This window comes from Sturnira hondurensis, unplaced genomic scaffold (genome assembly GCF_014824575.4).
Source record: "Sturnira hondurensis isolate 20B ecotype Veracruz unplaced genomic scaffold, ASM1482457v3 Scaffold0008196, whole genome shotgun sequence".
Lineage (NCBI taxonomy): Eukaryota > Metazoa > Chordata > Mammalia > Chiroptera > Phyllostomidae > Sturnira > Sturnira hondurensis.
Genome location: NW_028080827.1, coordinates 17,927,726 through 17,948,114, shown reverse-complemented (window position 1 = coordinate 17,948,114; position 20,389 = coordinate 17,927,726). Strand labels below are relative to the sequence as shown.

Below are 20,389 nucleotides of genomic sequence, written 5' to 3'. Positions count from 1 at the left end.
GGCACAGCAATCTGTGTTTTAAGAAGCCTTCCAAGGCATTCTGACAAATGCTAAAACTAGAACCATTGCCTGAGACAATGGACAAACTCACGCTGAGGGGGAGGTAGGTGAAATCCCGAGGTACAGGCAGCTGCTAATGCCACCCATGGGTAAGGTGGGCTGTTCACATGCTGGTGGGCACCCGTTACCAGAGTCAGACAAGGACTCCCAGACCAGCACAGGGTCTCCCAGAGTCCACATGCAGGGGCTCTGGGGGTCTAATGCACACAGACAGACACCCAGATGGAAGGAGATAGGGTCAGGGAAGACCTGTTCTCCCAGGTGACATCCTGTGCCCTGCAGTTCCTTTGTTCCTTGTTCCTTCTGAGGATTTCTGAGTGCGACCTCAGAGGCCTGAGAAGCTGAGTGGTTGTCCAACCCCAGCCAGGCACACCCAGCTGAAAGGTCAAGTGGCCTGTGTGTCTAAAAGAGTTTGAAGTATGTGATAAAACCAACAAAGTCTTTTCTCTGTGAGTGGGCCACAGCCAGGGGAACGTGGGGGATCAGCAAGCAAAGCCATGAAATCCTGCCCAGACGTACGATTCCCCTTGGCCCCTTCCCAGGGCTGCTCCCAGTGCCCACCCCAGCTCCCCACCCATCCCTCTGCTCTGGCCTGTGGAGCCCCAGGCCGCTGTCCACTTGGCCAGTGACCAGGCCCTGCGGCATCTCCCCCTAAGGATCTGGAAGTGAAATCCCAGCCTCTGGGAGCTGCCTGGGATGTGGGGAGGGGAGAGAGAGGCTGAGCTTCCTCATGCTGAGATCTGGTTTCCCGGCCGCTTCCCGTGGCGTACTGCCACAGCCTGAGCCACCAGCTGTGCTATATAAGGCCCAGAGGCTGGGCTGCTGAAGAGACGAAGACTTGGACCCCCCAGCTGAGGAGTCCTGCTCAGGACCCGGTGAGCCCCACTTCCCTTCTCCTCACCCCATCCCTGCACCCCACCGTCTGGCTCAGCTATCCCTGCCCTTCCCTGCCCACCCCTCAGCTCCCCTAGAGAAGAACCCCTTTTCTGCTTTGGAGGTCTCTCTGTTCCCCCATTGGCCCAAAGTTCTCTTCATCCCCCCTCTGAGGTCAGGGGCCCTCAGACGATCCCAGCCAGGATCTTCGTACCTCTGGGCACCCTGTTTCTTTCCTGCGGTCGGCCAGTCTGCTTGGTCTGCGAGTTCTGAGGACTGTAGGATGGGGAGCCTAACCAGCAGAGCATATGCCGAGGAAACTTCTGTGGGCTGCCAGATGGGAAATGGTTTTTCCACGAGGTGCCTCAGGCCACCTTGGCCTCCCAGACCTTCCCAGAGCGGTCTCAGACCGAATGCCGCGCAGGCCCGCGGAGCACTCTGCTCCCCGCTCAGAGCCCGGCGGAGCTTGCGGTAAGACACGTAAGAGCTGGAGACCTTGGGGACAGGACGCCTGTGCCTCCGTTCCCTGGACTGAGAAACAGCTGGTGATGGGATGAAGGCTTAGAGCTAGATAATCAAAAATATGAGACTGATCTGTTCTTCCCCTGGGTTAGCTAAGTACTTTCGAATCTTTTTTCCAGAAAGGAGAAATCTTCCCCCTTCCCACCATATCCTGGACTTTGGAAGTTGAAGGGAACCACTTTTGAATCTCTAAGAACTGGTCAGATCTGGGTTGACCAGAGCTCTGGGGAGAGAGAAGAAAGAGCAGGAGCCCGGGCCACACCCTGCGGGTCCCTGTCCTCATTGCTCGGCTGCTTTCCTCTTCCCGCTCCAGCAGGTACTGGGGAGCCTGGAGTCTCACAGCGCATCCTCCCTGCTTTCCTTCAGTGGGCTCCTGGCTGCATAACTCCTGCCAGACCCCACATAAGCAGGCCGGAAATGTGTTCCAGCTGCAGCCTGTGCACATCTGGGAATGTGTTCGTGGAGGTGGCATGTCTGAAGCCTCTGTGCCCTTCAGCTTGCCTGCCCTGTGAGAGGACACAGAAGTTGGGGTTGGGGCTTCACAGCCTTAATATGTAGGCCCTTTGTGTAAGAGTGTGAGCCCCACCAAAGGGTGGCAAAACATGCCCCCAATACCCAGGTCTTGGAAGTGATTCATGAGTCACCCAGAAGTTGCTGGGAGTGAGCCCAGGCTCCTCCTCCCTGGCAAGGAACTCACTCTCCTTTTTGCCCCACTCTGATGTGGGGCCCTAGCACCTGGGCCCAGGGTGTGAATCCAGGTCTGCCTCATCTGCACCCAGGTTCTGAACCTCTGCACCCTCCTAGCTGCCTGCCTTTGCAGCTTCGTCAGGTGTGACCTTCCGCAAGACTTCCTTCTCTGTCCGCCCTTCCACCTTGATAGGTTAAGAGGATTCTGCTGAGACCGTAAGAGATGACCCAGAAATGTGGAGCCTGACAGGCTTGGTTTCTTTGCAGGTCATTGGATCCAAGAAGTTTCCTAGGGGACCACATTCCGGGGACGACCTGACTCTGTGAAGCATCCTTACCCACCTTCCATCATGTTCCCCACAGGGCCTGGGGGGAAGATGGTGGAGGCCAAGGCCTGGGTGTTCTTCTTCCTCCTGGTCCTGGAGGTCACCTCTGCGTTGGGTACAGGCTAAGTATCTGCTTTCTCCCAAATCACCAGCTTGACATAGTTAAGTCACGTCTGCTTTGGAACTCAACTATGCATCTGCCTTAAGACCTGAGACTGGGTTATAGACGCATTCCAAATTTATGCCCTGCTTGTTTCCCCCAAGGAGTTGAGGTGGTTCCCAATGTTAAAACTCACAGGACAGAATCTTCTAAATGAGAAGAATGAGATGCCATTTAGAGAGGGGAAAAAAATAAGAGGGTTGCCACTCCTGTATGATCAATTTAGCGCTGGGCCTCCTGGCAGCCAAAGCAAAAGGAAATCGCAAGGGATCACTGAGTTCTCAAAAGCAGGTTTGAAGTTCAATCTGGTTTTAGTTTCATGAAAATTCTTTTGGCCTAAAGCTCAGTTTCATTTAGACCCTGAAGCTAAATTTCACAGACACTAGAACCCTTTCTGGGCTCCTTGTCCTCTAACCCCATCTTCTGGTGACACAGTTCTCAAAGGAAGAGGTACCGAGAATTTGCTTAATGGACTCTCTAAGGCTTCTAAGTACCAGAGCTCCCAGAACAACCCTGTATACACTCTCCATCTCCCCTTTCTCTCCTGGTTTCTAAGCACATACTCAGGTAAAGAAAAAGAAATTGCCAAACCCTTCCTTTAGAGCTGCATGCCCTGCAGGCTTTGTGACCACAGGTGCAGGAGCAAAGGCCGTCTCAGCCAGGCCCTATGTGCCTGCTTCCTGCCTTGCTCTTTTCCTCCCAACAGCTGCTGCCTGGGTGGAGGATTAAAATTTTACCATGGAGGGGAAATCAGAATCATTTGGTTAAAAGAACTCCTATCACCCCAGTTAAACGGGATAGAGAATTCTCATCTGGCTCCTCACATGAGAGTTCATTGCCGTTCAAAGCTTTTGTAGCCCTCTGCTCTCCTGTCTCCTTCCCATTCCGGGGCTCCAACCCAGCCTCGGGTGGGGCGGGGCTGGGAGCTGCCTTGCACCCATCCTCAGGCAGGCCCGCCATCCTGGGTTAGAAAATTGAGGACTACTACCCCAAGTAGGGCAAAAAAAAACCAAAAAACAACCAAAACCCTTTAGGGGGAGGGTGGACTCCCAAAGCCAAACCTTGCCAAGAGAAGGGAAGTGGACATCATTGTCCAGGCACTGAGCTAACAGAAGCTGCTAACATTTATTTGCCAAGCACTATGGGCTAGGCTTTGTTCAAAGTGGATTTTATGAATGAGCCTATCTAATCCCCACAATCCTCTGAGGCAGAAACTATTATTGTCCTCAATGTATGATGAGGAAACAGGGATCAGATGAGTTGAGTACCTGTCCTGAGGTCACACAGTTAGGAAGTGGCAGAGTCTCTGGATTTCATGCTCTCAATCTTTGTCTGTTTTAGAGGTGCTCCCTTGGGTGACCTCCCAGACTCCCCAGGCCAGCCTGGCTACCCTGTGAGGTGGGAGTTAATGTCTTCACCTTCCAAGCAAGGAAAACGAGGCTCCATTCTGGGAGGGACAGGCCCAGAGCCTAATGTAGGAGCTCCGGCTCCCTGGCTGCTCTACATCTTCCAAAGGTCCATTTCCAGAACAAGAGCAAAAAGAGGACAACCATTTGTTGAGCATGTGCTACATGCCAGCTCCCTTTCTACTCATTATCGCCCTGAATATGCCCAGGGCCCTTTGATGTAGTGATTATTAATGCGGCCCTATTTTATGGGGAAATTGATTTGGAGGCATAAAGCTCTTACGAGGTTGCACAGGCAGTAAGTGGCAGAGCGGGGATTTCAACGCATGTCCTGTGCTTATGCTCCATGCACCCCATCGCACCGCTTCCCTGCGTCTTGAGAGGGCAGCAGCAGGACCCTGCTGGGCCCTGGTAGCTAACATTTCTGGCCTCTCACCTCTCCTCCTGTCCCTCAGGGAGGCAGATGATGCTCACCCAGTCTGTGAGAAGAGTCAAACCTGGGAGGAGGACCCTCCGCACCTTTGCCAAGCCTTTGAATCCCCCGGAGAGTGAGTTGTGGCTGAAACTGGGAGAGGTCACCGGGGGGTGTTTACTGAGCTTGGGCATGATGTCAGGGGTGCAGGCAAATCCACTCTTACAAGGCATTTGGCCTACATCTTTGCCCAGGCAGAGAGACCTAGTACCAGGACATTACAGAATCATGAAGCTGCTTTATGTGTTTGGGGAATGCTGTAGGACTTGCTGGGGCCAGAGCATAGGCTGGTGGGGAGAGAGGGTGGAGATGAGGATGGAGAGGATGTGTGCAGAAGGGCAGGAGATTGGACACATGCTGGAGAGACAGATGAGACAGGCCCTGAGACCCATGTAGGGGTCTGGGCGGGAGCGGAAATGATAGCAGGGATGATGCCCAAGGCAACTGGAGCTAAACTAGGGCTCCAGGGCCTGGCTCTGCCCCCACCTGGCTCTCTCTCTCTCAGGTCCTGGCGAGTGGACAACGTGGTTCAACATTGACCACCCAGGTGGGCAGGGTGACTATGAGCGGCTGGATGCCATTCGCTTCTACTATGGGGACCGTGTATGTGCTCGGCCCCTGCGCCTGGAGGCTCGGACCACTGACTGGATACCTGCAGGCAGCACTGGCCAGGTTGTCCATGGCAATCCACGTGAGGGCTTCTGGTGCCACAACAGGGACCAGCGGCCTGGCCAGAACTGCTCCAATTACACTGTGCGCTTCCTGTGCCCACCAGGTGAGCCTGAACGGCCCCCACCCCCTACCTGCCTCTGGCCAGGGAAAGTCCAATACCACACGTATGTGCGTTTTGGCTCCTACTAATAACCCATCAGTGTTACGAGAGCCATCATCTTTCCAACAGTGTTCTGTGTTTTGGGGTGCTGTTCGTTCAATCCACGTCACTGGGTGCCTGTGGCATGCAGGTGAAGACCACAGACCCTGGAGCTGTGCTGCTTGGTCCCAAGCCTGGGCCTGCCAGCTGAACTGCATTCTGTAGGCAGATCTTCTGAAGCTCCCTGAGCCTCAAGTTTCTCCTATGGAGAACAGGGGTAATACCAGCCCATCTCCGTAGGGGTTCTTTATGAGAATTAAATGAGATAATGAATATAGAGGGCTGTCCCCAGGTGAACGTTCACTGAATGCTGGTTTCCATTGAGTTCCTGTGTGCCAGACACTTGTGCTGGTTATCTACATCACTCAACTTCACAACCGACCTGTGAGGACTCTCTGTCTTGACCAGTCACTCCAGGTTCAGACAGGTTAGGTAACGTCTCACAGTTACACAGCCGTAAGTGGAGAGCATTGGTTTGAACCCATGTCTGTGTTTGCAGAGTCCAAAAGTTTTTGTTCTGTACGTCTTCCCTCCCCACACTGGATAATACAGAGCCAGTCGCGGGCCTGCCCACTCTGCAGATGGGCACTCACCGCTTTCGGGGTTCTGCCAGGGCTCATGGCCTGACCCTGCAGGCCCAGGAGGCAGTGTTGGTTATCTGCGAGTGGGGGCTCAGGCTGCACAAGGTTTCCTGGGCGAGATCCAAGGCCCCCGTTTTGGCACATAGGCCTCAGAGCAGAGGCGAGGAGGGTAGACAGAAAGGGGCTTGATGTCTGAATCACCAGAGTCCAAGACCCTGATGGCTATTTCCATACTGGGTGAGAGAGTGGAGAGGGAAGGTCCATCAAGCCCACCCCTGCACAGCCTGAGACAGCATGTCAAAGTTCCAGTGCTCAGCCAAGAAGTCCCTCCACCTGTAGCCCATATGGTGTCTTTGTGCAAATGAGAGACAACCCTTCCTCCAGAGGCTTGACTTCCATCTGTTGGAAACATCACTGCAGCGAGCATGCATGTTAGTGACATCTACAATGTAAACAGAGGCCCTGCTGTCTGAGAAAAACCAGCCTCAGGGTCAGGTTTCCTGACAGAGTCCCCTCGGGAGGGAAGTCAGACTGTCTGCTGCTCCTGCTTTACAGGATCCTTGCGCCGAGATGCAGAGCGCATCTGGAGCTCATGGTCTCCCTGGAGCAAGTGCTCTGCTGCCTGCGGTCACACTGGGGTCCAGACCCGAACACGCACCTGCTTGGCAGACACGGTGTCACTGTGCGGTGAGGCCACCGAGGAGGGCCGGCTCTGCATGGAGGAGGCCTGTACAGGTATGGCTGTTGTTCCTGGTACTGGGCCAGGTGTTCATCGGAGGCTGAAGCAGCCTAGAATAGTTTTGAGGGGCAGACTGAGATGAATTCATTCATTTAGTCATCAAGTGTTAACTAAGCAGCTATTATGTGCTCTGATGGATGGATACAGAGGATAAGGTGGGAGCACAGAGCAGAGTCTATTATCATAGCTTAGGGGATTCAAAGAGGACTTCCTCGAGGAGGTACCCTGAGCTAAGTCTTTTTTTTTTTTATCCTGAGCTAAGTCTTGAAGGATGGGCAGGAATTAGTCATGCTGGCTAATAAGAAAGGGTAACAAATGCCCAAGGAGGAAGGGAAGCATATGCGAGTCCACAGGCTGAAATGTGGCTGAAGGAGGGCCAGAACTCAGATAAGCCCCCCTGATGTGGCCCCATCTCCTACAGCCTGTGACCTGACCTGCCCCATGGGCCAGGTGAATGCTGACTGTGATGCCTGCATGTGCCAGGACTTCGTGCTGCATGGAGCTGTCTCCCTCCCTGGGGGCGCCCCAGCTGCAGGGGCCACTGTCTACCTGCTGACCAAGACGCTTAAGCCACTGACCCGGACCGACAGTAATGGGAGATTCCGAGTTCCCGGCTTGTGCCCCGATGGCAAAACCACCCTGAAGATCACAAAGACCAAGTTTGTTCCCATCAAGCTCACAATGCCCAAGACTAGCATGAAGTCAGCCACCATCAATTCAGAGTTCACAAGGGCAGGTACTTAAGTTCTCTGGGGTGGGGCTGGACTTTTAAATAAAGGGATTACAGTGCTAAGAGCTGGTTTCCCAGTTTGGTTAGAGTAAGATTCAAAATCTTTGCCGCGACCTATAAGGTCCTACATCATCTGCACCTCTTCTCTGCTCTCTTCTGCCATCCTCTCCTGTGCCCCTGCTGGGTCACCTGCTCCAGCTCCATGTCCCCCTATCTGTTCCTCAAACACACGGGCACACTCCTGCCTCGGGGCCTTTGGACTTGCTATATCCTCCCTCAAATGAGTTCTTCCCTGGGCCACCTTATCTAAAATAGTCATTAGATCCCTGACCAGTGTGGCTTAGTTGGTTGGGCGTCAGCCCACAAATCGAAACGTCATCAGTTTGATTCCTGGTCAGGGCACATGCCTGGGTTGTGGGTTTGGTCCCTAGTCAGGGCATGTACAAGAGGCAACTGATAGGTGTTTCTCTCTCACATCGATGTTTCTCTCCCTCTCTTCCTCCCTCCCTCTCTCTCTCTCTCTAAAAATAAATAAATAAATACATGCATACATAAATAAAATCTTTAGAAAAAGATTTTTAAAAATAAAATAAAGTAGTCATTAAAATACAGTGTGAGGTTTGGAGGTCAGAAAGAGATACTGGGGGGAGGGGTGGTTTCACAAATGGTAGAGAATGGCCACCAGTCTGCTGGAGGCAGCAGGACAGGAATGTTGCACTGTTTAGTCCAGTTCGCCCTGTCCCCATGGCAGTGCTTGGGCGTCCCGGCTGTCACCAGATCCCCTTCCTTCTCCATTGCCTCACCCGGATGCTGTCTGCCGGGCCATGGGAGCAGGTTGTAGGCTGAGGAGGTAGATTTTATTCTGAATCAGCTCCCTAATTAGGACCTTTAGAGAGGGGCAGGTGGGTGTGGGGTAGGGTGTATGTGAAGTCATACAAGGTTAACTCTTGTGGCTCTGGAGAATCTGTCACAAAGGAAAAACCAAAACACTGTTTCTTGTCTTCTGTCCCAGAGACTCCATACATCGTGAAGAACCCCATGACAAAGGCGCGGAGAGCAGGGCAGAGTGTGGCCCTGTGCTGTAAGGCCACAGGGAAGCCCAGCCCAGACAAGTACTTCTGGTGAGTAGCCTGCCAGCTGCACTACCCATTCTCCTCTAGGCAACCAGAGCTCTCTTACACTCAGTCTGGTCTTATGAATCATAACACCAGCCAGCAGAGTCAAGTGATGACAAGGAAGGCCCTGGTACAGAGCCTGGAAGCTGGCACTTTTAAGTGGGGGCCCACAGGGCTGAGGCCACCTGGACAACCAGCAAGCCCTGTCGTGGTCCTCTTGAAACTGGGGCCCACGCTGAGCAGCTCTGGCCCCTGGGTCCTGACTTGCAAATCCTCAGGGCACAGGACAAGATTCCTCAGCCCTGCCTCCCTGAAAAAGGCAAACAAGGGCAGAGTCTCCAGTGGCCGTGAGTCCTTTTCCCTTCACCAACGTTTTACAGCCACTGTCTCGTTTCACCCTCCCCACGATTCTGTGGTGTCAGCTCAGAATCACTGTTCCCATTTTATTGAGCAGGAAGCCGAAGCTAAGTGAGGTAAGAAGATTTGTCCCAGGATTCACAGCCAATGAGCTGGGTGGGGGCTGAGACTCAGTCAAGTCCCTTGACTCCCAGGCTAGTCAGTGCCCTTGGGTGTCCTACACCAAGAGTGGTATTGGCATCTGCAGGGACCCATCCACCACCTGTCTCCCTGGCTGCTTGGCCCTGGTGCTGCCCCTCAGTCCACACCTCTCTGTCCCTTGCAGGTACCACAACAACACGCTGCTGGACTCCTCCCTCTACAAGTATGAGAGCAAGCTGATGCTGAAGAACCTGCAGCGGGACCAGGCTGGGGAGTACTTCTGCAAGGCCCAGAGCGATGCTGGGGCCGCAAAATCCCAGGTTGCCAAGCTGATTGTCATAGGTAAGCCCGTCAGGGCCCCTGGAGGGCCCCTGCTGCAGGACTGAGGAGCATTCCAGCGGGCATAACTGGGCAATAAAAACCCCAGCATGTCTGTGCTGCGTATGGTGCTGTGTTCTCTGGGACACAAAGATGGCACAGAGTCCAATCCTACCCTCACGGAGCTGCCACCCCTGGAGAGGTGAAGAATTGCAAATTAGAGACAAGTAAAGATAGACCAATGCAGCTAAAATCACAGATAAGAGGCCACGGACTTTGTAGGTGAGGGACAGGGACCCTCTAGGTAGGAATGACCACAGGTGGCTGGAGGGAGCCATCAGTGGTCACATTTCAGCTGGGGTTTAAATAGTGGTTCTTAGCTTTGGCTGCCCAGTGGGATCACCTGGTTGGTTTCAAAAACAGTGATGTCTGGGTCTCACCCCCAGAGTTTGATTTTAGTGGCTTGGGATGTGGCCCAGGTATGCACAGTTTAAAAGCTCCCCCAGGCGATTCTAATTTGCAGTCAAAGTGGCAAGCCCCTGTTCTACAGAATGGCCAGAGACCATGTGTACGGCTGTGGGAGAGTTCCAGGCTGCAGGGCCAGCATGAGCACAGGTCCTGATGTAGGTCACTGAAGGGCTGTACAAGAAACGGGGACCTGATCAGAGTCAGCTTCGAGAAGTGAGCTGGCAAGGGAAAACTCGGGGCTAAAACCAATCAGGAACCTGTACTTGGAAAGTGAGGGAAAAGGACAATAGCTTAGTAATTGGCCTAAACAAAACCAAACAAAAGGCAGAAGAAAAAATTTATTGGAAGGATTCTGGAAAATTTTAGAGACTCCAAGAAAGTTGAGCAACAGACGTCCAGACACAGTACGGTGGGGCCTTGGCAGCTGCGGGGCCCCGTCTGCTGCGATCCTGGCCTGTGGACCAGTGTCCCATTTGTCCCAGTTATTTTTAATACTTTCAGTTTTTACACTTTACATTTAAAAAATATTTTTCTCTTCTAAAGTTCAATTTATAGATAATAAATTAATGACATACAATTGCCAAGTATATAAGCACACAGCCCAAACTATACCGTAAAGTAGAAACAAAAAGAAAATACGTTTAATACAAAATACTATGTATTTCAGTATGTAAGGGCTTTGGCATAATTACACGAGAATGCCAACCCAGAGGTCAGACCCACACACTTGGACCTGGTCACTCGAATGTGACCGCTGTGGATACTGATGGATATGGGCTATCATTTTGGTGGTTCACATTCCTCAGGTAAGGTTGTAGGTATGTGACTTTTTCTGAGACAAGGCACAATTCTTGGTATTTTTTCAAGCTAAACGAAGTGCAGTCTTTGCTTGACTTTTATGGTAGTTGCATTTTTGAAAAATTCAATGCTATAGTAAAGCCACATAAGAAAATAACAAGGCTCTGATCCTTTTAAACAGAGCTGCCACCTACACGAATGTCTGGTGGGGTATGTGAAAGTCACACAGGACACAGAAAAATTCTTTATGCAGAAAAGTACCAGGCTTTGCAGGTCACAGCGCAGCAGTGCCCCCTCCCGCTGTGCGCTGGTAGCACTCCCAGTGCGGGTGGTGACTCAACGCACACGCCCGGGTTTTCAAGACCCCTTCAGTAAGAGCCGGTACACTAGCAGTCTCAGCAAACAACCGTGTTTCTCCCTGTGTACAAGGGGGTTAGCAGTGGCTGCTCCATCTTCCCCAGAGGAGTTCGGTGACCATCAGGGTCGTGGATACGCAAATACTTTGAAAACCATAACGCAGCGCAGAGAGGTGAGGTTCAAGAGCCCTTTGTACGGGAGGCAAACTTACATTTAACAGCCACGCCATTTCCCTCCACAGGCCCCAACGAAACTCCGTGCAACCCCATCCCCGAGAGCTACCTCATCCGGTTGCCCCACGATTGCTTCCAGAATGACACCAACTCCTTCTACTATGATGTGGGCCGTTGCCCTGTCAAGACCTGTGCAGGGAAGCAGGATAATGGGATCAGGTGCCAGGATGCCGTGGAGAACTGCTGCGGCATCTCCGAAACAGAGGAGAGGGAGATCCAGTGCAGCGGGTACACGCTGCCCACCAAGGTGGCCAAGGAGTGCAGCTGCCAGCGGTGCACGGAGACCCGGAGTATTGTGCGGGGCCGTGTCAGCGCCGCCGACAATGGGGAACCCATGCGCTTTGGCCACGTGTACATGGGGAGCAACCGTGTGAGCATGACGGGCTACAAGGGCACTTTCACCCTCCACGTCCCCCAGGACACTGAGAGGCTGGTGCTCACGTTTGTGGACAGGCTGCAGAAGTTTGTCAACACCACCAAAGTGCTGCCCTTCAACAAGAAGGGGAGTGCCGTGTTCCATGAGATCAAGCTGCTTCGGCGGAAAGAGCCCATCACCTTGGAGGCCACGGAGACCAACATTATCCCCCTGGGGGAGGTGGAGGGTGAAGACCCTGTGGCTGAGCTGGAGATCCCATCCAAGAGTTTCTACAAGCAGAACGGGGAGCCCTATACGGGAAAAGTAGAAGCCAGTGTGACCTTCCTGGATCCCCGTGACATTTCCGCAGCCACAGCTGCTCAGAGTGACCTGAACTTCATCGATGATGAAGGAGACACCTTCCCTCTTCGGACATATGGCATGTTTTCTGTGGACTTCAGAAATGAGGCCACCTCCGAGCCACTTAACGTTGGCAAGGTGAAGGTTCACCTTGACTCAACCCAGGTCAAGATGCCAGAGCACGTGCCCACGATGAAGCTCTGGTCGCTCAATCCAGCCACAGGGCTGTGGGAAGAGGAAGGTGACTTCAAGTTTGAAAGCCAAAGGCGGAAAAAAAGGGAAGAGAGAACCTTTCTGGTGGGCAACATGGAGATCCGAGAGAGGAGGCTTTTTAACCTAGATGTGCCTGAAAGCAGGCGGTGCTTTATCAAGGTGAGGGCCTACCGCAGTGAGAGGTTCTTGCCCAGTGAGCAGATCCAGGGGGTCGTCATCTCTGTGATCAACCTGGAGCCCAGGACTGGCTTCTCATCCAACCCCAGGGCCTGGGGCCGCTTTGACAGTGTCATCACGGGCCCCAACGGGGCCTGCCTGCCTGCCTTCTGTGATGACCAGTCCCCCGATGCCTACTCTGCCTATGTCTTGGCAAGCCTGTCTGGTGAAGAACTGGAAGCAGTGGCGTCTTCTCCTAAATTCAACCCAAATGCAATTGGTGTCCCTCAGCCCTACCTCAATAAGCTCAAGTACCGTCGGACAGACCACGAGGACCCACGGGTTAAGAAGACAGCTTTCCAGATCAGCATGGCCAAGCCGAGGCCCAACTCAGCTGAGGAGAGCAATGGGCCCATCTATGCCTTTGAGAACCTCCAGGCATGTGAGGAGGCGCCGCCCAGCGCAGCCCACTTCCGGTTCTACCAGATTGAGGGGGACCGGTATGACTACAACACTGTCCCCTTCAATGAGGACGACCCCATGAGCTGGACTGAAGATTACCTGGCATGGTGGCCCAAGCCAATGGAGTTCAGGGCCTGCTATATCAAGGTGAAGATCGTGGGGCCGGTGGAGGTGAACGTGCGGTCCCGCAACATGGGGGGCACCCACCGGCAGACTGTAGGGAAGCTGTATGGAATCAGGGATGTGAAAAGCACACGGGATAGGGATCAATCCAACGTCTCCTCTGCTTGTTTGGAGTTCAAGTGCAGTGGGATGCTCTATGACCAGGAACGCGTGGACCGCACGCTAGTGAAGATCATCCCCCAAGGAAGCTGCCATCGAGCCAGTGTAAACTCCATGCTGCATGAGTACCTGGTCAACCACCTGCCACTGGCAGTCAACAATGACACCAGTGAATACACCATGCTGGCACCCCTGGATCCACTGGGCCACAACTATGGCATCTACACTGTCACTGACCAGGACCCTCGAGTGGCCAAGGAGATCGCCCTCGGCCGGTGCTTCGATGGCACATCTGATGGCTCCTCCAGAATCATGAAGAGCAATGTGGGAGTGGCCCTCACCTTTAACTGCATAGAGAGGCAGGTGGGCCGCCAGAGTGCCTTCCAGTACCTCCAAAGCACCCCCGTCCAGTCCCCTGGCCTCAGCACTGCCAGAGGAAGCGTGCCTTCTAGGAGGCAGCAGCAGGCAAGTAGGGGTGGCCAGCGCCAGCCCGGAGGGGTGGCCTCCCTGAGGTTTCCTGGAGTTGCACAGCAGCCTCTGAACAACTAAGTCTTTGTGGTACTTCTCTTCTCCCCCCACCTCTCGTGACAGCCGTTGAGACTGATGCACAAACTGCCACTCGGTTAATTTAAGCACATCTGTTCTGGTGCAATTCGCTTGTTTTTGTTTCTTCAGGCCTTTACTTACTGTCTTTGTCCCATGATATGATTGGCACATAACCCTCAAATGGCTAAATAAAGCCCCTTTGATCTTTTCTTCAAAAGAATCACGGACACCAGAAACCGACCATTGGCAAATTTTGTGACTTTGACTGTTCTTCATTCAGTGCTACCAGTGGAAGTGCCCTTCCTTTTCTTTTTGCATGGTTTTGCCCACCTTTATGATAATGATGATCTGATGTTGAAGGTCAAATAACCAATATAAAGCCTATTTCCTGGTCTTGCTGCACAGGACATAAGCAGGGTCTTCATCACAGTCCATACATGTAAATGGTGGTGAAATAAAGGAATAAACGCCCATATTTTTACTTGAAATGTAAATAAGTTATTTCTTTGCTGAATCTGGTACTCTAGTGCACATTTAATGTTCAGCTACTGAATATAGAGTAATTATAGTTCTCTACCAAGTCTGGAAAGAACATCTTGTATCCACAACTGCTCCAGGTTGCTAATTAGATTAGCATGCTTCCCTTTACATTTCTTATTGGAAGCCCAGTGCAGCCCAGAGCAGATGTCAATAAATGTACATTTTGTACTTGATTTTGAGACTGCTGTCTGTCTTTTAACCATTAAAGTGAGCCAGCTGCTTGGGAAGACATGGGGGATTCCGGAAAATGATCACAGGGCGGCGTGAGCCACTGCCTCCTACAAACAACGGGGCTGGGGAATTGGACACACACTCCACAGTCAAGTTTGTTCTCATGGATCATATTTTCCACTCATAGAAAAGAGCAGAGATTCCTGGAGTTGTGAGCGTGTTCTGGGCTCCTGAGTAGAGCTAAACACATGTCCCAGTTTTTTTTTCTTTCTTTCTGTCCAATACTGGGGAGCTTATACAATGGCTTGGCCCGAGGTCCAGCACGCTGGCCAAGTGGTCCTCCGGCCACCCCCCACAGCCTGCTGCCTTCTCCAGCTGGCTGGCTGGCTGACCTCACTCAGAAATGATGAGATTTTTTTTTCCCCCAACCTCTTCTAAAGACACCCTGCTTTTCCAGACACCAGATCTCTATCATGTGCAACAGCCCGTTCCTTGAGTAAAACAACTGGTCCAAATGAATAGGGTCTTGTTTTGGGAAAAGGCGTTTGGTTTAAGTAGTAAGTCAGAGGCTAGTGGATGGTGCCAGAGTGACCTTGGAGGCCTCGACAGTCAAGCGGTTAGGAGTGTGGGGTTGAGTGAGGCGCCCTGCCTGACCCTCTCCCCACCCCTCCAGGATCTGTCAGGAATGAGGCTGTGGGATTGGGAGAGGATATAATTTATAATCGGGACGAAAAGCTTTCCTTGATCCCTTGGCTGGCCTGGTGCAGCTCCTTTGGCCACCTCTGGCCTGGACTGGATTTGTGCTCTTGGATCAGCATCGGCCCAGCTCCCAGGAGTTTGGTTCATAATTAATTATAAATTTCTCTGGCTGAGCACCCCTTCCCCTTGACCTCCAGGAAAGTGAGCACATGTAGGGCTGGGGCCTAGTGGCCTTGTGTTGCTTCTTGACTCGCTTCTACCCTACACTTTGCGGGGAACAGCTCTCTCTGACTGCTGTGAGGTGGGACTTGACTGCCCCCGCTGAGGGGGTCATTGTTTGGCCATCTGCAGCCCAGATGCCTTACTGCTTCAGAGGCAAGTGTGTGCTGCTTCAGCCTGACCACCCTGGTTCCTTCCCACTCACCAAGTGGTGAGGGCTCTCACCCCATGCCCTTCCCTTTCTGTTCTTCATTGAGGGTCTGAATAAATGGACTCCAAGCTGGTGGCAACTAGTACCTGACTTTTTACTTCTCTCATCAAACATTTATTGAGTGTTTATTCTATGCCAAGCCATGTATGCAAGTGGACTTTATCAGTATATAGACTATACCATACGTAGTGGCAACTACCATTTGGGACGGTAGTCAGAGGAGGCTTCTTGGAGGAGGTGACATCTAATTTGAGGTTTGAATAATAGCTAGGAGCTGAAGGTGCAGCTGTCCGGAGCAAGGAGCACAGGCAGAAACAGCTTGCAGGATGGGAAGGAATGGCAGGTACCTCTCTTTCAGATAAGGAAACACTGTTGAGCTCATGACATCTAATTTCTGAGCATCTTTCTTCCAGACAGCTATGCTTGCTACCTGTTTGCTGTATGACTCTGGTCATGTCAGTTTCCCTGGGCCTCATTTTCCTCACTTATAAATTAAGGTGTTGGTTGTACACCTAAAACTAATGTAATGTTATATGTGCAAGATAGATAGATTTTTTTAAATGAGAAAGTTGGTCTAGATTAGATTCTAAACCATCTCTAGAGTCCTTTCCATGACTTTCAGTGGGGCTAAGAGCACTGTTCCAAGGATGCCTTTGCTCCACCAAACAGCAGATGATTCACCGGGTGTTCCCTTCCCCTGTGGAGACTGCACACTGGATGGACAAAACGTTCATTTCAGAAAAGCCCTGGGGTTTCAGTCTCAGCCTGCTGCAAACTGGCTGACCACCCTGTTACTGAGAGTTAACTGTCTGAAGAAGGACACCAGAGGACAGGGAGGAAGGGCATGGGCAGAAAGATAGAAGAGCCACTCAGGCTGCTTCTGCTTCCAACCAAGGAAGTTCTCCAGGCAGAATGTGCTCTGTCGTTTGGAGAGCTCTAGCAGTGAGGACGATAGAGGAAAATGTCAGTGAGATGTCAGGACAAGAACAGTCTTGAAAGATTGAAAAAACTCAGACAAGCTGAGTTGGAGGTGGTGCAGGGATAGGCGGGGTTTCCGGCACAGGGATCAGCTGGAGCCAAGGAATAGGGGAGGGACTGCACACGGGAAGGCGTTTGGTTACACCAAGGTGCCAGCAGACGTCAGGAAGGACTTGAACCAGGAACTGCAAAGCCATTAGCACCCAGGCCATTGCTCTCTCTGGTTTTGATTCTCTTATTCTCTCATACTCAGTGGTTTTTGCTCTCTCTCAAACTAACTCAGTCTTGCTCCACATGCTCTATTTCTCAGACTGACTCTCTGACTCGTTTCTCCTCTTTCTAGGTCTCTCTCTCTCTCTCTTTCTCATCAGTCTCTTCTCTCTGCAGGAACCCTTAGTTTCTCTTGTAGATCAGCTTTCTCTACTTCCCTATGTTCATAGAAAAGGTGGCTATTTCCTTAAGCCAAAGAGCCCTGTCTTAAGACCAGATTCCCTGGAGAGACAATCGGATTGTCTCAGTTTGAACTGGGTCTCCACCTCTAGTCTGTTCTGCTGTGGCAATAGCCGAGGGTGGGGCATAAAGGAGTCCTAATAGCCATGGTTGCTGCGGAGGTGGGGCAATTCTTAGAGGAAGGGAATCCTGGTGATTTGGGGAGACACCCCAAACAGTGACTACTTCAGGGGACAGTGAGCAGATCATTGTCCTTACTGGGAGTTTAGGGTTTTTCATTTCCAAACATCAGGGGATTTCAAATACATCAAATGAGATCTGTGGGTACCTATTCTTTAAAATCTGAAGTCTTGCTTCGTGACTTAGTACTTGGTTTTTGTAGTTTCCTTGTGAGATTTTAAAAAAAAGTTTATTCCCTAATCATTCGGTGCAGGTTTCTATATTAACCATTAACTCAAGCTCATTAATTCTTCAGTTCAGTAAATAAGGAGTAGGTTGGAACTGTTCACAGGACGGTGGATGCACTTGTCAATTTCTCCCTGTGATTCCTCAATTTGGCTTTATATCTTTTGAGGTTATTTTAATGGATACCTATTACATGGTTTTGATTTGCATTTCACTTAAGGCTAATAATGTTGAGCACCTTTTCATATACTTATTCATATCATTTGCATAACTTTTTTGGAGAAATATCTATTCAAATCTTTTGTCCATTGTCTTAGCTTATTCAGTCTGCTGTAATACAAAAAATGTTTTATTTTGATGAGGTCTAATTTACATATTCATTTATTTTGGCTGCTTATGCTTTTGGTATCTTATCTAAAGACACATTGCCTATATTATCTTCTAAGAACTTTATAGTTTTAGCATTTACATATAGATCTTTGGTGCATTTTAAGTTAAATTATGTGCTTGAGAAAGAAGAATGTGACAAAAAACATCTGGTCATATTCGATAGCCTCTAATTGCTTGCTCGTTTTTAAAACAATTCCTGAGTTTATTTTTGATTCTTTAAAACATTTATATTATACATTGCTTGCTCATTTTTAAAACAATGTTTATTTTTTATTCTTTAAAACATTTATAGCATACATTATCATTCTATGTAGTAACGTAGAGTTTGCATGCATGTTCTTAAAGAATTTTCTTTTCGTGAGTCCGACACTGTAATAAAAACTGTGTGTCATGCAAGAGGACCTAATACTGAGTTCTGCAGAGTATAGTGCAGTGTTTAAATACGTGACTCTAGAACCAGACTTCCTGGGTCTAAGCATTTGTTCCTTAACTTATTGGCCATGCAATCTTGGACAAGTTATTTACCTCTGTGCACTCTGGTTTCCTCAACTGAACTTGAGAGAATAAATGTACTTCATGGGACTGTCATAAGGATCAGCTAAACATACATATGAACACAGCATATATTAGTTACTGGCATACAGTAACCTCTCTATATATAACCTTGTAGTTATTGCTGAGTACCACGCTGCTAGAAATGGGAAAGACTGAACATTCATGTAAATTTAACAAGGCAATGCTTCCTTTTTTGTAGGATCATAAGAAATTGAGTTGTTGTACAGAAGTAGTTTTCCAGAAAATGCAATTTTATTCCCTTTCTTTAAGCTCTAGAACCTTTTAACTTTCATTATGATCTGTTTGGGATAGAAATCTTTATAATAAAGTATATATTCTATTTTTTTATAAAACAGAAGTAACATAATTCATTTTTTCTGGATGTATTAAGGTAGTATAATCAAATGGCAACCATGGCTACAACAATATATTAAAAATTTGACCAGTACCAAGGACTTTAGACTAGATACTCTTCTTGTTGAGTTCTTACATTCCTTTGGCTGTTGCCTCCTTTTATCGTCAGGCTCTTAGAGAACTCTGGCTGTGGTCACTATACTTGGTTCTAGCATTTCTCTCATTTCTAATTTACTCACTTGTAGGGTGGGGATCTGCATGACTGAGACTATTAAAAATGGGTAAATAGACTCCATGAGATTCTGAAGGCCTGGGTATGAGCAAAACAAACTTTGATGTGCCAACTTTGCAATATCCATTTTGGTGACGTAAGCCTTTTCTCCTAATTTCCTAATTATTGGCTAGTTTACAAATGGGCATAACTTTACACACACAGCCAAGTGGGTGCTTGTGTGTGAGTAAATATTGCTTGCAAGGAATAAATTATTACAGTTGTTACTGCAACTGTAATGGTATAATCAATAAAATATATTTTAAAAAATTATTACAGTTGTTACTGAAGTGAATATCACTTTTATTATTTAATGTTACAGCTAAGGCAAGCTAATTGCAAATTGAAAAAGACATAAACCAAGGTTCCATGTCCTCTTTCTTTCATCTCTTTTTCAGTTTTTCATTGGAAATCGAAGAAGTTCCTTACAGTGCTAAGGTATAATGAATAGGGTGAGGTTATCAACAAGCTGGCTAAGAATCACAACTAAAAACAGTTTTATAGGCATAAAAGGAAATCCAAAAATTACACATTACACTGTAAAAAAAGATCTTTTATTACTTATGAAGCACTTACTATGTGCTATGGATCAAAGAATCATTTATTCTTCACATTAACCCTAGGAGAACACCCAATTTATAGCTGAAAAAACAGGTTATGAAGTAATTTGTGAGAAGTCACACAGCTGGTAAAATGACTCAGCTGGGATCCACACACCAGTCCTGCTACCACTGGCCTTTAGAAACAAGCATTTCTTAGCCCTGTCTTCAAAATTTGGTACGCCAAAGTTTCCAAACATCAGCTTTGAGAACACTTCCCCTCCCGTCCCCTGCATTCAAAGAGGGAAGCCACAGGGAGTTAATGCCATCTGCTGGCCATCTCCCTGATCGTCAGGATGAAGAACTGCGCCATCAGGGGGAACTTGTGCTGTCCGAAGTCACCACCAGCCCCCAAGGACAGTCCCAGGAGGTTGATTAGCACCCTGCAGTAGACCCTTGGTTTCCCTACAATACCAAGGCTGAGCAGTGACAACCTGAGGGACACAGTGGTGGCAATTGGAAGAAGCCTAAAGAAGAGACTTCTAGAAATACTCTATTACCAAAGTCGAAATTCACATTATTCATTTCTGCAAATACACCTTAGCATCTCCTCATTCTAGTCTTCTAGCAGTAAAAAATAGATTCCTGAGCCCACTCCAGATTATGTTATCAGAACCTTTAGTGAAGCGGCCTAGGTTTATGATGAAGTCTGTCTGGAAAAAGTCCAGCCATCGTTAATATAATGAGAATGGTTTGTGTCACATCCACGTAACCTGACAGCCAAGGAGAGTGGACTTGAATGAGCCTGTGTGAACAATAACAACATCACTGTACTAGTCAGTGGGAGCAGGAGATACTGCTGTGAGTGAGCATGTGTACTGTGTGGCTGCTGCATTCAAAATGATTGAGTAGAGAAACGAATCTGCATCAGATTTGGTGTTAAGCTTGAACATTCATCCATGGAAACTATTTAGATGATTCAGAAGGCTGCAACTGTGGGCAGCTGGTGACTGGCAGCT

The 20,389-nt window shown here is 49.6% G+C and overlaps 1 protein-coding gene across 1 annotated transcript; it reads left to right on the top strand.

Moving 5' to 3' along the window:
• Window positions 1-728: 728 nt before the first annotated feature.
• On the top strand, window positions 729-13,676 carry CILP (cartilage intermediate layer protein). The gene is made up of 9 exons (XM_037054141.1): window positions 729-935; window positions 2,410-2,583; window positions 4,490-4,582; window positions 5,012-5,281; window positions 6,514-6,693; window positions 7,119-7,433; window positions 8,440-8,548; window positions 9,225-9,382; window positions 11,223-13,676. Exons 2-9 carry the CDS (start codon window positions 2,493-2,495, stop codon window positions 13,589-13,591), a joined length of 3,585 nt encoding a protein of 1,194 aa, XP_036910036.1. The 5' UTR covers window positions 729-935; window positions 2,410-2,492; the 3' UTR covers window positions 13,592-13,676.
• The last annotated feature ends 6,713 nt before the right edge of the window (window positions 13,677-20,389 follow it).

Coding starts and splice junctions, on each gene's coding strand:
- CILP (XM_037054141.1), top strand. CDS start 2,493: ATGTTCCCCACAGGGCCTGGGGGGAAGATGGTGGAGGCCAAGGCCTGG. Junction 5,282..6,513: donor GCGCTTCCTGTGCCCACCAG/GTGAGCCTGAAC, acceptor CCTGCTTTACAG/GATCCTTGCGCCGAGATGCA. Junction 7,434..8,439: donor TTCAGAGTTCACAAGGGCAG/GTACTTAAGTTC, acceptor CTTCTGTCCCAG/AGACTCCATACATCGTGAAG.